The 16654-nt window shown below is 39.5% G+C and overlaps 3 protein-coding genes across 3 annotated transcripts; 1 reads left to right on the plus strand and 2 right to left on the minus strand.

Moving 5' to 3' along the window:
* Positions 1-618: 618 nt before the first annotated feature.
* On the minus strand, positions 619-6820 carry nprl2 (NPR2 like, GATOR1 complex subunit). The gene is made up of 11 exons (XM_070902972.1): positions 6442-6820; positions 5508-5599; positions 5202-5370; positions 4972-5080; positions 2744-2880; positions 2321-2418; positions 1959-1995; positions 1424-1517; positions 1222-1339; positions 971-1113; positions 619-882 (listed from the first exon to the last, which is right to left on the minus strand). Exons 1-11 carry the CDS (start codon positions 6520-6522, stop codon positions 815-817), a joined length of 1146 nt encoding a protein of 381 aa, XP_070759073.1. The 5' UTR covers positions 6523-6820; the 3' UTR covers positions 619-814.
* Positions 6821-7355: 535 nt separating this feature from the next.
* On the plus strand, positions 7356-12993 carry hemk1 (HemK methyltransferase family member 1). Its single transcript, XM_070902164.1, has 11 exons — positions 7356-7403; positions 8046-8219; positions 8328-8419; positions 8507-8600; positions 8695-8832; positions 10229-10293; positions 10440-10489; positions 10569-10665; positions 12081-12200; positions 12464-12574; positions 12836-12993. Exons 1-11 carry the CDS (start codon positions 7356-7358, stop codon positions 12897-12899), a joined length of 1053 nt encoding a protein of 350 aa, XP_070758265.1. The 3' UTR covers positions 12900-12993.
* A 569-nt stretch (positions 12994-13562) lies between these two features.
* Positions 13563-15833, minus strand: cisha (cytokine inducible SH2-containing protein a). Its single transcript, XM_070902165.1, has 3 exons — positions 15503-15833; positions 14719-14882; positions 13563-14528 (listed from the first exon to the last, which is right to left on the minus strand). The coding sequence occupies exons 1-3, from the start codon at positions 15520-15522 to the stop codon at positions 14032-14034; spliced, it is 681 nt and encodes a 226-aa protein (XP_070758266.1). The 5' UTR covers positions 15523-15833; the 3' UTR covers positions 13563-14031.
* Positions 15834-16654: the final 821 nt, after the last annotated feature.

Genomic DNA, 16654 nt, shown 5'->3' on the forward strand with positions numbered 1-16654 from the left:
GGGCGGTGCATCTTCAAGCACGAAATGGTCTGAAGTCAACAGTGATGGAGGAAGTATCCAGAGCAGCAGTACCACACTCTAAAAATACTGTTACAAGTTAGTATTACTACCAAAATGTTCAAGCATCAAAAGTGAAAGTACTTACTGGCGCATTCATGTGTAAGTTGTATTTTACTGTTAAATATACTGCTGGATAGTTTAGTCTATAACAATGTAATATATTTTATAAGCTTGACATCTCTTTTGTACGTAAATTGAAACGTCGATTTGTAAAACAACTATAGCTGTCAAATAAATGTAGTGGTGAATGTAGTCTGAATTGAAGATGTGAAATACACAAGTACCATAAATGTGTACAGTACAGTAAGGTAAAATGTATTGAAAATGAATGCTGACAATGCCTCTTATTGTAGTCTAAAAGTTAGATAAATATTTTTTTGCACAGTCTGATAACATGAGATCTTCTGTATCTGCTTGTTCCAGTGCTTCAATCTTACGCTATTTTTTTCATGGCTACACGCATGATTGTATGTATAATTCTACATGTTTTTTGCACCATTGTATGCTTCATGCACTATGACTTAAAGTATCACTCAGTGGTATAATCTCTTTTATTAATCACAGATTTTCTTTTGCACAATATTAATAAATATCACCTTCCTCACTTGACCTAAACAGAAGTGTGGATAATTTAAAAAAAACACTAATCTTAACATAAAAATTACAAAATAAAATTTGTTATTCCTCTCACTAAAGGCATCTTTGGTTGAGGCATCTCTGTATCTTTCAGTCTGATGGCTGCGCTGGTGTCGTATCACTTCCAGCACACCACGATGTTGGGATCATTTTCCAAACGTTCGTCCAGCTCCTGATAACTGATCCCTGTAAAATTAAGACAACGTAAGCAGACTTGTTTTCCACCATCAGTTATTAGATATGCTAAACAAACAGAGAGAGCTTTAAAACCTGCCTGTTTTGCAGCAGATCTCATCATAACTATGGCAGCCGGTGTAGAGTCGAGGCGGCCTGCTCCTCTCATCGCGGATCACCTTCACCGGATATTTCTGCAGTCGTCGAATAAGAGTCTTCATCAGTCCGAATTGGATCAGCCTCCTGATGGGAAACATATGACGTGACACACGTGGAAATAAATGTCACTCTGACATGAACATTTTGAGTCGTAAAGTCTTTTCAGGAACTGATGAGGTGAGTGATGCTGACCTCTCATCAACCCTTTGAAGCTGCTGCGAGTAGCGAGAACAAAGGTCTCTGACTGTGGTGCCTGGACTCAGACCACAGTAGAGCTGGAACACATCTCTCAGACTGGCACGTTTCTGACCTGACAGACAACAATACAACAATGCAATGAAACAAAATAAAAGGGAAAAACAACACTTGTGTTCAACAATCATGACTTATTTACCCTGCTTTGTGACGTAGTTGAGGCACTCCTCCTGAATAGACTTGTCATCTATGAGGCTCTGGACTTTCGGGGTGGTACAATACACATTAGAGTACTGGAGGGAGGTAAAAAGACGAGACCATCACCACACTGAACGGACCCTCAAATGCTTAGAACAGAGAATTAACTATGACCACTGGAAAAAGTAGTAATATTACGAGAAAGAAGGTGTAATATTTTTTGAATATAGTAGAAAATGCATGAGAAAAAAAGTCGTAATATTTTGAGTTGAGTGAAGTTTTATTAATACAGCTTTCCTGTGTCAAATGAAAGATGTGGATGACCTGAAGTTAAAAGTTTCACCAGTAACGACTCTCGAAATATTTCAATATTTTTCTCATTGTGAAATATTATGACTTGTAATATTTTTTACTTTATTCTTGAAATCACAGTGGCCCTAATATTCCATCAAAAATAGTATCACCAAACCATAGGTGCACAATTGCAGTGGAATAAGTCCAATGTGTTGTGCTGTGTGAGTTTTGTGTATTAGTACCTGGAATATTGACACCAAGGTCACAACACCATAGTACCTGTGAAGGAAAAAGGAGGATTTCAGTATGTCGCTTTGGTTTCTTTTAGAAATAAAAGTCTTACAACACTGAAGTGGAACACACACAAGCTGAGTCACAAAGCATCGCATAATTTGACGGGAGCAAATGGGATAAAATTGCTGCTTTCCTGAAGAGCCAATGCACACCAGCACTGAGAAATAGTTTAGTCCTGACGTGGCGGTGTGGATCAACCCACACTGGTGCGTGGGCTTACTGTACACACAAAACAATGGATGAGGGTGTTTTGACACGCATCAGTAGCCGCTGGTGTGTGTTTGCCCTTTATTCTCTGAAATGTACTCACAGTAGATTCTGCACAGCAATGCGAACAAGATTCAGCTCTACATCCGCTTCAGCAGAAATTTTTTGGATGTGTCTAAATCCATCGATATAGGGCAGGATCTGCAGTAAACAACAAACAGTAGATGTTACTGGTTTGTACTTAGCTCCATGACCTTAATGATGATTTATACACACTACAATATACCAGAATCTTGTAAGTCTGTTCATTATTACAGCGATAACACATTATTGTAACAATAAATTGCACCTTCTCCAACTCTAATGCCTCCTTTCCGTCAATAAAATAAAGGATGTGATATGGTAAGTGTTTGTATCGCTGCATGCACAACTGATAACAGGCCTTCAAACGATCTTTCTCCTGGTGTTTCTGAGAATTGTGGCACGTCTTATCACGATGTCCCTTGATATCGGACATGAGGCCTACCTGTTGGGTGGTGAGATCCCACTGAGATTTGATAAAATGGTCTTTGCACTGGGTGAAGACGGGCACGTCGTACTCCTGGACAATCGGGGGGTCCTTTCGCAGCTGGATCAGCTTTAGGTGGATGGTGTTGGACTCATCTAAAAAACAGAACAGAAAGAGAGACTAGATTTTTTTTCAAAACCTGACAATTATTGTTGCCAACTTTAGTACTCAATAGTTTTTCTAAAAGAGTAAAACACAGTTAGAAGTCACTACTGTGCTTTTCCCCCCCAAAAGTCAAAGTTGAAAATAAATAAAAGCATTGGTTAATAGTTATGTTTGCACTAGTGAAAGATTAATAAGAAAGAAGATTATTTTTTCAAGCAAGGACCTTCATTCATTTCTTCTAAAGGTCAAATTAGTTTGTTAGATACTACACATTGAACATTTTTGAGCCTGTTTTCTATTTTCTAGGAATAGATTGCAGCATTGTACATTACATTTTCATAAAATTAGAAATTTGAGTTTGTCTTTAAACAGCTAGAAAAATCTTTGCAGCACACACTTTACATGATTTCTTGCACAACAAAAAGCATTAAAATGTAATTTTAATGCTTTTCTTTGCCTATGTATTACCTATTGCCTTTGGCCTCTGTGTTTGAAATGTGCTATACAAATAAAGCTGCCTTGTCTTGCACAGTGGTGCTGCTGTGTCTTAGGACCTTATCTGTCTGTAGTGAAACCAAAGTATCACTAAATTTAATTTGGACTGCTTTTGGTCAGTGACTTTTGCTGCTGCAACAAAATGAGCAGAAGGTGTTTTAACACTTTTCACGCGCGCACACACATAATTTGCATTTTTAGTTGCCTGACAACAGATGTATCACAGATAGTCAACTGTTCACGGCTTTCAGGGGTCTTCCCAAAAGCCTTGAAAGCTGCGGTAATCAAGCCACTCTTAAAAAAATCTGGATGCATCTGTACTAGACTACTACAGGCTCATATCAAACCTACCATTTATTAGTAAAATTATTGAAAAAGTTGTCTTTACGCAACGCAGCAACTTTCTGGACGTAAATAACTACCTTGACATTTTCCAGTCTGGATTTAGGCCCCACCACAGTACCGAGACCGCTCTTATCAAGGTTCTGAATGACATTAATCTCAGCATAGAAGTCTCTGTTTATGTTTGTTATTGGACCTTAATGCTGCTTTTGATACGGTTGACCACAATATATTAATAGACAGGCTTGAACACTGGTTTGGTCTCTCTGACCCAGTCCTGAATCGGTTCATACTCTCATTATCTGAAACTGTTCAAAATTGCATGGTTTCATATCACACGTACACAGATGACACACAAATATACATAGCTATGTCGCTAAAGAAGTATAGTTCAATAGATTCCCTGGGACAGTGCATTAAACAGATTAGTAGCTGGATGTTCAAAAATTTTCTCCAGCTAAATGTGGACAAAACTGAAGTCATTGTTTTAGGAGCCAATGAAGTCTGTGCTCATCTAAACAATCTGTCGCTGAAGAGTAAAAATCAAGCTAGAGACCTCGTGTTATCTTGGAGTCAGATCTAAATTTTAGTAGTCACATTAAATCAATAACAAATTCAGCCTTTTACCACCTTAAAAATACTGCATGGATCAGAGACCTTGTATCAAAACGTGATCTAGAGAAACGTTATCTCTAGCAGGCTGGACTGTTCACAGGTCTATCTAAGACAGCAATCAGACAGCTTCAGCTTCAGCCCAGAGTCAAAACTAAACATGGTGAAGCTGCCTTTAGCTTCTATGCTGCTCAAACTGCCAGAAGAGCTAAGACTAAGACAATGCTGACTACTTTCAAATCCAAGCTAAAGACAAACCTGTTCACCATTGCTTTTAATTAATTTTCTTTTAAACCAAATTGTTTGTCTTATTGTTTTTATTCTGTGTTCTTTTTGATTGTTTGTTCCATTGTTTTTATTACTTTTACTCCGTGTGCTTTTGTCCTTTCTGGTTTCTTTTTATGTTTTCTTTTATGTGCTTCCTTTTATTGTTTTTATCATTTGTTTCTTGTGATTTTGCTCATGTACCCTGTAAAGCACTTTGGGTTGCCTTTGGGTATGAAATGCACTATATAAATAAATTTGCCTTGCCTTTTGCCTTAACCACTAGCTTCAGCATGTACATTAAAAACACAGACGGCTGTTTGCCACAGATAAAACTCAAACATACACAGCAAAATACAGAACAATACCGATAGGTAAGGTGCAGGCTCCTGTGGCATTAAGTTCTTCCAACAAGGTCGACATAATGGGTAAAAGTTTCTGCTTGCTCTCCTCATTGGATATAAAGCCACTCTCCAGCTGCAACACAACAAGGCAAAACAAATTAAGATCATCTCCGAGGGGTCTTAATACTGAAAACTATACAAATATGAAGGCAATCACATGTGAAGTGCAGATGTGAAAATACATTATTCACTACCTCCAGAGTTGTGAGGTACCCAGACAGCTTCTTCACAATTGGCTCGAGGGCACACGTGTTGGTCTGGGCATCACAAACGAGGCCAAGGTTGAACAGGAGGGCATTTCGGCTGTACTTTTTATGTTCGATGCACACAGGACACCCGATTAACTTTTTTCCCATGGCAGTGCTAAAAGAAAAAAAGATATAGAAGATACTGAAAAGGCACAACATACCATTCTCTTGTAAACATAAACACACATCTCAAGGTGAAAAAAATCAATGAATTGTGGCAGAGAGGTAGAAGAGGAGTGTTACATTACATACACTGTTATTAATTTGTTTTGCAGTTCTGGCTTGGTGATAATATAAACCTGAACTGTGTCAAAGAGCTCCCGTGAAATGTATTCCTCTGGGACCTGTCAGGAGAGGACATAGGGGACACTGTGTGACAAAATACGTCCTATAAGATACACTAAGAAGATCATGCACTTTTCACTTCCAAGATCAAAACCACAAGACTATGTAGAGGGATTAAATGCCTGTTTACCATCAATAAAATCAATTATTCTATTTTTAATTCCATTATACATAAAGACAAACACAAAGAAGCAGAGACTGTCCCCTAGCAATCTGTGCCACTGCTTGTGTTTTACAATTACAGGGCATGTTTGTAATATGTGATCAATTGAAACACTTTTGCAGGTCAATTCATACCTGAAAGCATTTGAAATACTAAATAGGAGCGAATGCCTTTATGTACAGTATTCAATTCCAAGATGCACCTCAACTTGATCGTAAGAAATGGGGACTGATGATTACTGTAATATATTTTGCTAGAAAGTAAAACTATACACACCTCTAAGATTAGCATAACCCCCAATATTTGAACTCCTCAGAATCATAAATACTTTATTGATCCCTGAGGGGAAATTATACTTTTATATATAATATTATACTTATACTATACTATAATATTATACTTAAAAAAATATACACATAGAAGAAACTATAGGAACTGTTGACTAAGATTTATGGCTACTTCTGATAATATTTTCCACACACTTGACCTTATAAAATGAAAAGACTTCAATTTCAATGTACTTTAAGTTTCTGATACTAAATTATATGATTGATAACTGTCTTATAATAATAATGAGGAAAAATTGCCATGTTGGTAATGACTACGGTAATTAATAAGAAAATTATGGTCATTTTATTACAACTTCCCTTGTTAAAGATGTAATTCTTGCGCACTTACCTGATATGTTATTTTTGGACCCAGGGTGGGGTGAAACTCACTGAAAAATATACACTCTATTCGATTGGTCATGCCCATCATACACCCTTTTGTCAGGGCAACTTTAGCCCAGGGAATTTACCAAATGGTCAGCTTAAGTTAACAAACTTTAAACAACCCGTTTCAGTTTTAGATGACAATATCCTGTGTGTGCCTGCCTCAACTGTTTTTTAGCAGCTGAAGCTAGCTGCTAGCTTCCAGCTTAAACGTAGAAAGATAAGTTCATGAGCCTCCTGCGAAATACATTGAGCACTTCTAACGTCTGACCAACTTCCGAACAAATGTGTTATCACTGTACTTTGAAAAAAAGCTGCCAATCTAATTACAAACTATCCAACAACTCTAAAATACTCGCCACATTCATGCACATCAGATTGGGGAACAACAATGATGTCTTCACGAGCGCCTCGTAATTTACTGATGCAAATAGCGGACGTCGTAAATACTACGTAGACGGTAGATTGCATTATTCTGTGGAAAATGTGTCTTTCAGTTTGTGGTTGATAAATTAGCTGGAAGTTGCAGTTTTATTATCAGCAGTTCATTTAGTGCTAGCCACCACTTGCGGTTTTTGGCTGCTCCGTCCTCTAAATTTTCATATATTCGACAGCACCCAAAGGCAACACTGTTCACCAGCGTCAGTGCTGCGCCGTGTGCGCCGCATATCGAGACGTTGTGCGTCAAGTCAGCAGTAGTCAGCCATGTGTCGGAAATACTATGAACAGTGTCAACTAGCGTGTCACCCGATTATAGAAAAGGTGGTTTAATTCCCATTTAAGACGATACAAGTGGTTTACATGTTGAACAGAATACCGTCAGGATGCAGCGGCGACAGCGTACGGCTGATGTAGAGAGGGTGTCTGCTTAGACTAGTCATGTGGAGAAGACCTCTGAGGGCAGGCTCCAGATGCTGTGGACCAAAGGTAACTAACTGGTCAAATGGGTTTTTTTTGTTGTTGTTGTTTTGTTGTTTAGAAGATGGGATGCTGCTTTGAGCACAACAGCTAAAAATTAACTTTTAAACCAGGCAGGCTTTAACGTTACACTTGCCATACAAAAAGGAAGAGTAAATTGAGGACAAATGAACACTAATATCTCGTTTAACACGGATTAATACGTGCAAACAAAACTGTAACTACTAAAATTTGATTGCTTTTAGGTAGACTATTTGTAGCAGCTAGACGACTGAATTTATAGCACAGGGATCATGCTTTATTTATTCAGCCATTTATTGGTTGATTTGCATTTAATAATAAATTGTCTTACTGAATAAATTGCACCTTCAGAGGGGACACACACCGGATCAAATCTGGGCAAAAAATCATAACATAACATACACATAACATACCCAGCAGTAGCCTGAATCCCCCGCTTCATCCCCGTGTTGGAATGGTTTTGATTTTGTAGTTATATCTAATAATCCCACATACCTCAGTGTACAGATTATTTGACCCTGATTTGATTGTGTATCTTGATGGTACGTCAATCAGTGGTGTATGAGGTTTGATCTGAAATTGAGTACATTTGTGATTATTTAGAAACTCACTTAAATCAAATACTTTTAGGGAATTTGGGGCTCCCAGTCAGCACGTAGATGCAGCGCTCCAGTCTTACCTGCAGGCAGGATCACAGCACTTCAGGCACTGGACTTGTGGAAGAGACACTTTGCGGAGAGAGGTGTGACGGAGCCTGACCACTCTAGCCACTACATCATTGCTTATCTGCTCGGGGCGAAAACTGTGAGTTGAAATCTGCTGAGCTCTCTATTGTCTGACGTAATGTCTAAATACCCGCATTCACATTTAACAGCATCCCTTCCTGTTCTAACATGCCATTTATTGATCCAGATAGAAAGTCTTGAGCAGGGGAAGTTAACAGAGTTTCTCAGCCGGGAAAAAACAGAGCAGATGTGGAAGCTCTGCACCCGGCGCCTATCCAGGTATAAAGTTTCTGCATACACCTCCATATAAATATGTATTCAGATGTTTATTTACTGAGAATACTCACAAATGTATGTTTGGTCTAGAATGCCTGTGCAGTATGTGATTGAGGAGTGGGACTTCAGATATCTGACACTGAAGATGAGACCTCCTGTGTTCATCCCAAGACCTGAAACCGAGGTTGGTCACAGGACAGGGCACACGTACAGTGAAATCAATAAATCAATCAACAACACGTAACCAGAGCAGTGTTTTCTCTGTGTGTTTGGTGCAGGAGTTGGTTGAACTCGTGCTCACTGATCTGGAGAGGAAGCCCGGGACTGGAGTGGGTGCAGACGTCCAGCATACATGCTTGGAAGTGGGATGTGGCTCTGGTGCCATTTCTCTTAGTCTGCTGAAGAGTCTTCCTCAGGTGAGGCTTGTGTGTGATGTAGGAAATAGATTTTAGCCACTTTGGCTGAAATATCTCAACAACTATTGGATTTGGTAATTTGGTGAAGACTTTCATGGTCCCCAGAGGATAAAGCCGGTGGTCTTGGTGATCCCCTGTCTTTTCCTCTCGCACCACCAGCAGGTCAAAGTTTTCCTTTATTCAGTGAAATTTCTAACATCTGAGAGATGGATTGGAAACAGACATTCATGGTCCCCAGATGACATATCCTAAGGAGTTCTTGACTTTCCATTTAGCAACACCATGAGGTTGAGATTTGTGGTTTTTAGTGAAATATCTCTACTAACTATTGAATGGATTGCCTTGAAATTTGATGCAGACATTCATGTTCCCCTCAGGATGAATTGAAATAATATTGATCCCCTGACATTTCATCTAGCGCCACATACAATGACATTCCCATCAGCCTCAGCTGTACTTTGTGTTTAGTTACAATTAGCAAATGTTAGCATGCTAACACACTAAACTAAGATGTTGAACATTGTAAATATGACACCTGCTAATCATAAGCATGTTAGCATTGTCATTGTGAGCATTTTGCAATGCTGGCATTGAAAGAGTAGTCCACCAATTTGACGAGATGTCGTCTTTTCTATCCCATGCATTGTTCTTCCTTGTTAAAACCTGGTGCCTCACCAAGACCTGTAAACAGACATTGATGTGTAAAATCGGTGGAGTTCCCCTTTAACATTTAGTATGGCTGTAGAGTCTTAGTTTTGTTTTTACATATATATATATACCTAAGTGCTGAAATGATCAGTCAATTAACTGACCAGTAGGTTTAGAGAGAATTTATTTATTACAATTACGATAATCACGTAAAATACCAAACTCTGGCTGGTGTCAGTTTTTAAAAATGTTAATGGTTTGTCAGTTTCCTTTCCTTAAAAGTTGGATACATTAGGTGTTTAGGCTGCTGGTCAGACTAGTTAAGTCATTTTCTGACATCATTGTGGGTTTTGGTAACAGGTGATGGCCAGGTGTCAATTTTGACATTATAAAGACTAAATGATTAATCGCTTAATAGAAGAAAAAAACAGTAGGTTAATTGATAATGACAAAAAAATATACACATAGATACACATGGCTAAGTAAAAGGGCTTCGTAGTAGAATACACTATTGTCTTTACATCACAGAACAAATTGTCAGCTGACTTTTATTATCCTGTCATAAGGTGAGCTGTGTCTGCTTATTTTTCTGTCTCCATTGTTAACGGTCTGTAAAGTAAGAAATCTAAACATGTTCATCATTCAGAAAAATACAGGAACACAGACAAATAGACATTTTCCCTGAGGTAGTTGTATCCAAACGGTAAGCAGCAGTTTTTAATTGCTGTGTTTGTTTCTCTTTCACAAGCTTAAAGCCATTGCCTTGGATCAAAGCCAGGATGCAGTGGATTTAACAAGAGAGAATGCGTTAAGGTAATTGTACCATAGCACATGAAAACAAGTTGTAAATGTCCTTATTGATTTACTTTTATTGTGGTTAAAGACTTTCAATGAATGTTCTTTGAATTGGGGGCGTATCGAGTAATGCATAAAGTCTGATAAAGAATTTTTCTCTTCAGGTTGGGGCTTCAGGACAGATTACAGATATATCATATAGATGTAATGAAAGGTATGTGACAGCAGTGCATTGCAGTCATTAAATAACACATTAATAAACACACTGATTAAAAAAAATTGTGTTTTTTCAGATGCAGAAAGTGTGTTGAGCCTCTGTAGCCCTGTTTCAGCTTTGGTCAGTAACCCTCCGTACCTGTTCTCAGAGGACATGACGTCATTGGAGCCTGAAATTTTTAGGTGACTAAAACACATTCAGCCTCTCTTAGTTTATTTTTTATTTAACCTCCCCATAGCATTTATAAGTAGAATAAACAATTAAAAATGGCTATAACATGTTATAATAAACAATAATGCAGTTTAAAAGTGTTAATTAATGGATTTGTGCACATTTACATCTCTTCCTACGAAGTGTCCATAAATGGTGTATAAACAGTTGAAACACGTGAATGATTGATAGCTTGTTATCATAGATACTTATATAATAGTACATGCATTAACATCCTCACAGTGTACTATAAAGAATTTATTAACTGTTTATACACACATTCACAGGTAGATTCAAAGTGTGTGAAGGCAATTCATCCTATATGATTACAATATATCATCAAGCATTCAACTGTTTATATACCAGGTATTGATGCTTCATCAGAGAAGTTATAAAGAAGGAGTGTGAGTTATTAAGACATACATTATATTGATAAACACTACAAAATGTATCTACCAACAACAAAAAATAATTGCCACTCACCATAAATAAGACCTAAAATCTGCTCTTTGCCTTTGGAAAAAAATCAGGTAATATGACGGGAAAACACAGTATCAACAAACAAAATGTGTTGTTTCAGCTTCCTTCTACCATTTCTTCAAAATCAATATAATTAACAATTTCATCAATTTAATTGACCACCCCAAAGTCATGGATTTCACCAGTCAAGAGCTGAGATGGCAGTCACTCCTACTCTGCTAAGCTATTTTAGCATGCTAGCAGGCTAACTGTTTATTCTCCATGAGCAGATTTAGCTACTACCTTATTTATGTGGGATAACGAACTAAATTACCAAGATGTTAGTTAATCAATATTAATGTTTCAATTACAGGTAACGGCTAAGGGGAAAAAGTAAATATCAAGTCTAGCTATGGCTATCTCACTAGCTAGCTTTAGCTTGAATTGGCTCTCTTGCTGTAGCCGTGTGTAGTTGACTATTTGGTTTTTAGCTGTGTTTTGTAGTAACTGCAGATTTAACATACTATTTTGTTTTAAATTGTTTGTTTCTGTGGCATAAAGAAGTTTTATATGCTAAAACAAATGTCAACAAGTCAGATTCAGGTCTTAACTAAGTTTTGACGAAATACGTAGTTACTGCATTTTGGCTTTTTTAGACAATACAGTGTGTTATAATGTGCTATAAACCATTTCATTAACTGTTTATATAATGTTTATAAATGCAAAACAGGGGTTTAAAATAAAGTCATACTAATAATTTCAGAATTCTTGACAAAAACTAAAATAGTACATACTAAATGTGATGTTTGTTTACAAGTCACCAAAACACCAAACCTTTGAAAATGCATATAATTCATAAAATGTATTTGTATCTGTATATTAGGTGACAATATGTGACATCAAATGGTTGTATTTAAGTGATATTTGGGTACTGTATGCGCAGGTTTGAAGACCACGCTGCCTTAGATGGAGGTAAAGATGGCCTAAAAGTGATCAAACAGATTTTGAGTCTGGCTCCACAGATTCTGTCTAATCATGGGTAAGGAACCCCACTGCTCGACACAAGCATACACACACACACACACCTGGGTTTAATTCCTAACGGCGTCGGCTTGTCACAGGAACAGCATGTTCTGAAAAACACACGTATCGTGTTGCCTCTGTAATGAGTTTAGCTTTTTAAAAGACTTACAGTGAATACAGTTCCAGACATGTGCCACTGCTCTCATCTCAAGGTTGCTTCTGATAATCCTGTCCTGCTGATTTTAATGCATTTTGTGTTCTTTCTCTGGTGAATAACAGTCGTGTTTACTTGGAGGTGGACCCCCGGCACCCCCCGCTCATTCAACGGTGGGTGGAGGCGAATGTGGCAGAGGTGCATTATGTGGAAACACGGCACGACATCACTGGCAGGTCTGTCTAGAGAGAACCTCTCAGCCTTTATGTCCGCCACCTTGGCGTCATGAAATTTTGTCGTCATTTAACCTGCTGTGGCTTCATGCTAAAGTTGTGTTCATGTGGATCTTTTAGGCCTTTAGTCTATTTGATTTAAAGTAAAAGGCTACACTGACAAAATCGGAATTTAATTACGAAATTAAGCTCAATACACTCTTACTGTGTTCTCTCACTGTAAGTCCAAACCCTTTTACGCACAATTTTGTTTTTGTTTCTTAGGCCACGATTCTGCATCCTTCAGAAAGAGAAGTCAAACAAGCACCACAAGCTGGGTCTGGATTGAGAAACTGAGATCCTATTACGCTGGCTTTAGCCCAGGTCGCCACAGCCACAGCTCCCCTACCCCCACTGAGCCACCAAGCACGAGCTCCCACCGATTTGACCACTCAAAATTCACAATTTGCAGGAGCTCAAATCGTTTTCATGCCACGGTTGCACTTTTAATCTGGTAACATTTGTGATCACATCCTGCTCCACAATAATAATAATAAAAAAAAGTGTGCGAGGTGGCACACAAGCAGGCTCAAAGCTGAAGGTAATTACTGAGGCTTTTCTTAGAACCCTCCCTCTCAGAAACTCACCCTCCTCCCTGGAAGCATTCAGTAGTTCTGTGAATCCGCTGATGAACGGTCCTCCCCTTCGCTTGTCCACTGGCTGACTCAGATGCAGGCTGCACGCATTGTTGAGCAAAAACACACACAATGTGGCTTCCTCACACAATCTGCGTCTCCACACACACTTGAAGCTCAAAGGCCACAAAGTCTTTGTGTTTCAAAGGTGATTGAGGGTGAAAATATTTCGTAACAAACGTCACAAGAGCAGCCATCATGTGGTGGTTAATAATGATGATGATGGCAGTATTTCTCTTCACCCTGTGCGTAATACTGCCATTTAAGCAACACACAAGAGAATAAACTATATATATATAAACGACAGAAAGCTAGGCTCCAATTGCTTATTTTAATAGAAAAATGTACACATGTAAAAGGTAGAAAAAATGTCTTACTGAGAAAAATAAAATGGCATAAAAGATGTCTTAATGGAATCAGTGTACTTCGTAGGAACAGTATGTACATCCAGAACTCATGAGGGCTAAATGGATATGGACAATTTCCACATTCATCATAAAATAAGTGTAAATTACAGTACTGAGGTTTGCTCACATGTCGTCTTTTTCTGGGGTACTTCATCACCCAGTCCATGACAAATCAAGTCTGAAACCAGGCACGTCAATATCAACTGAATTTGTACATATTTCGTCAGCAAAAGCACGACCCTGTGTCCAGCATTTTCACGACTGGCCTCCAGCTGCTGGAGCAGCTTTGTCATCTTACAGGCACAAAGGACCTGCGTGCCAGTTTCTTTCCTTTAAAGTCAGCTGAGATTCAGCCAGAATAATCGATCTGAGGGACCCCTCATACCTTGAAGGGATAGTCCTGTATGTAACGCAGCAGAGGCCTCGGGAGTGGTAGCTGGTCAGGGCAGTCAGAGTGTCTGTTAATGACGAGGCGTGTGAGGTGCTGCAAGGAGGGGAGGCCCTGGGACTTGTACACAGGCCGCTTCAGTTTTAATACCACAGATGTCTCCTCAATTGTCTGCTGAGAGGGTTTTGAAGGAGGCTCCTTCTCCACCTTCCCCTCCTCTGCTTTCCTCTCTGGTCCCATGTAGTGCTGCACCAGGCTGGGCACGTTGGGGAAGGACGACAGGCTGGGCCGGGCCGGGGAGCTGGAGTCGAGCAAAAACTGGGCGCCGCTGTACTGGATCCGTATGCTGGTGGGACCGCGTGCAGTCCTGACCGAGAGGGTCAGCATGTACAGAGGGTGGCTGCTGTCTCGTACCAAAAAAGCTCCTTCAGATGCCTCTTGAAGTGCAGCGTGGGCCTGAGCCGCAGTTACAGCTCCCCAGTACCATCCTACACAAACAGATTACTAAATATTAGTCAGTCTGAACAGTCAGGCTGTCCTGTCCCTGTTTCTTGATTAGAACGGTCCACAATTGAGTGATTTAACTAAATCTCTTACAACAGTAAATGAAATGTGCCAGACAGAGCAGTGGTTGTTAGGTTCAGTGGCTTTAAAAGTCAAACTCTTTTCATACTGTACCTGAATTTTCTAGATAGCAGAAGTTGCTGGCAATTGCCCGCAGGTCCTTTGTGGGGTCCCATAGCGGAGGGGTGCTTTGAAAGCAAGGGGAAGGAGGTACAGTTCCTGCCCGCATGCCCCGTGGGGCTTCAGTAGACGGAGCAGCGGGCAGAGGAGCTCTAGGACTGCAAATGAGATAAAAAATATGCTTTAAAGGGCATCAAAAAAACAGTCACAGCAGGCTTTACTCTTCCATATTAATGTAGAAGTCCACATCCACATATTTGTAGTTCAGTGTTGACTTATGTGTATAAGAAGAGGTGAATTCACTGTCCGTGTTTCAACTTGAGAACCACAAAGGGTTAATATTTAGTCTTATTTATTTTAGAATCACATTTTTATTTATGACATTATGTGACATACTTTGTGTTACGTGTGTTTTGTTGTTTGTCTTATTGATGGCAATCTTGGACAGGACACTTGAATCTTGTTTTATTTTCAGTCAGGTTTTCCTGGTTAAATAAAGGTTGAATTAAAAAATACTGTATAATTACTACTATTAATATGGAGTAGTTTCTGATGAAGACCACCTTTAGAGTTTATGATTCGTGTAAAAGGCCTTTGCATTTAGAATTGGTGGACTTTGCGACGGTTCTCACCCTTACAATAGATGTATAATTAACACTTATTCAAATTATTTAAATGTCACTTAACACTAATTAAGAGTGCATTAGTTTTACAAATAGAATATGTTCTTAACACAGACAACAACAGAGAAAACTCAGAAACAAAGAAGTCTACTCACCCTGGTACACAAAGAATCATGCTATTTCTTGAATCCTCTGGGCAAAGATGCGGGCAGTTATTCCTCTTCAGAAATAAGACTTTGTCTAAAGACAAAAAAAACCCCGCCGCTACGAGAAAATGAGCGTTATCATCGGTTTGGTATGAATAAGCCTGTTATGAGCGAAATGAAGAGACGAGGAGCTCCGCGTACCCAAACAGCGCTCTGGTGCTGTAGTTTATATAAGAGCACCGGGTGTCTAACGTACAGTAAAAACACATATAAAACATATAAAAACCTCTAGCAGCGAGTTGGAGTGTGTTGTCACTGGAGCGGGATCCAAATGTGTGAAGGACAGCGTCTAAAGGCTTGGCTTTTAAAATTTACCGTTTCCTAGAAGTCTATTCTGAGAACTGTTCACAGCACCGGCGGCTCTGACGTCACACCGGCCGCACCAACTCCCTTTCCGCACCGACCGGCCGGTTGTTTCGCTCTCTGACAGCTCGCGGCTCTGCTATTAGCAGCGTTTTTTGTGTGGGTTTTTTTTTTGTGGTTTTTAACTGTTAACTCACGGAATAACCGTGTCGAGGCCCGAGTCATTTATTTCTTCTTCCGGCTGGTGTTTTGTGGCTCGTCGCTCCCCTCCGTTGCCACCCGGCGGCTCCTGCCTTCGCTGAACCGGCGCTCGCTCCCAGGAATCGCGCGGCAGCTTCTCCCTATCCGCTTTCCAGGAATAATTGCAGGGTTGACTCCGCCCCGCCGGGCGGCCCTGGCAGAGCCTTCATTCTGGGAATTCACCGCCTCGACATTAAAGATAATAGGAATGCACACAGGCTGTTTCCAGTAATATAGATCCTGGTGGAAAAACACGGCGAGAGCTTTTCTCGGAGGTTTGTCGGAGTAATTACGCTCCAGAAAGCAAGTTGTTATTGTGACAATAAACTAAAAACGATGGGTTAACTCTACTGTTAGGCCACAGAAAATGGCACGGTTTGTTCCACTTTCTAACAACGTCTTTTATATTGGATTATGGTTGATTTGTGAAACCATGTGTTTTCAATATAGTCTGAGGTTGAGATAGTCAAGTGTTGATGAAATTTTATTTCTGCTCATTTATCTCTCCTGACAGTTCTTTTCTAGGGAATCTATCTAGGAAATGCCAGCTCAATATAT

Source organism: Enoplosus armatus, chromosome 3, assembly GCF_043641665.1.
Source record: "Enoplosus armatus isolate fEnoArm2 chromosome 3, fEnoArm2.hap1, whole genome shotgun sequence".
Taxonomy (NCBI): Eukaryota; Metazoa; Chordata; class Actinopteri; order Centrarchiformes; family Enoplosidae; genus Enoplosus; species Enoplosus armatus.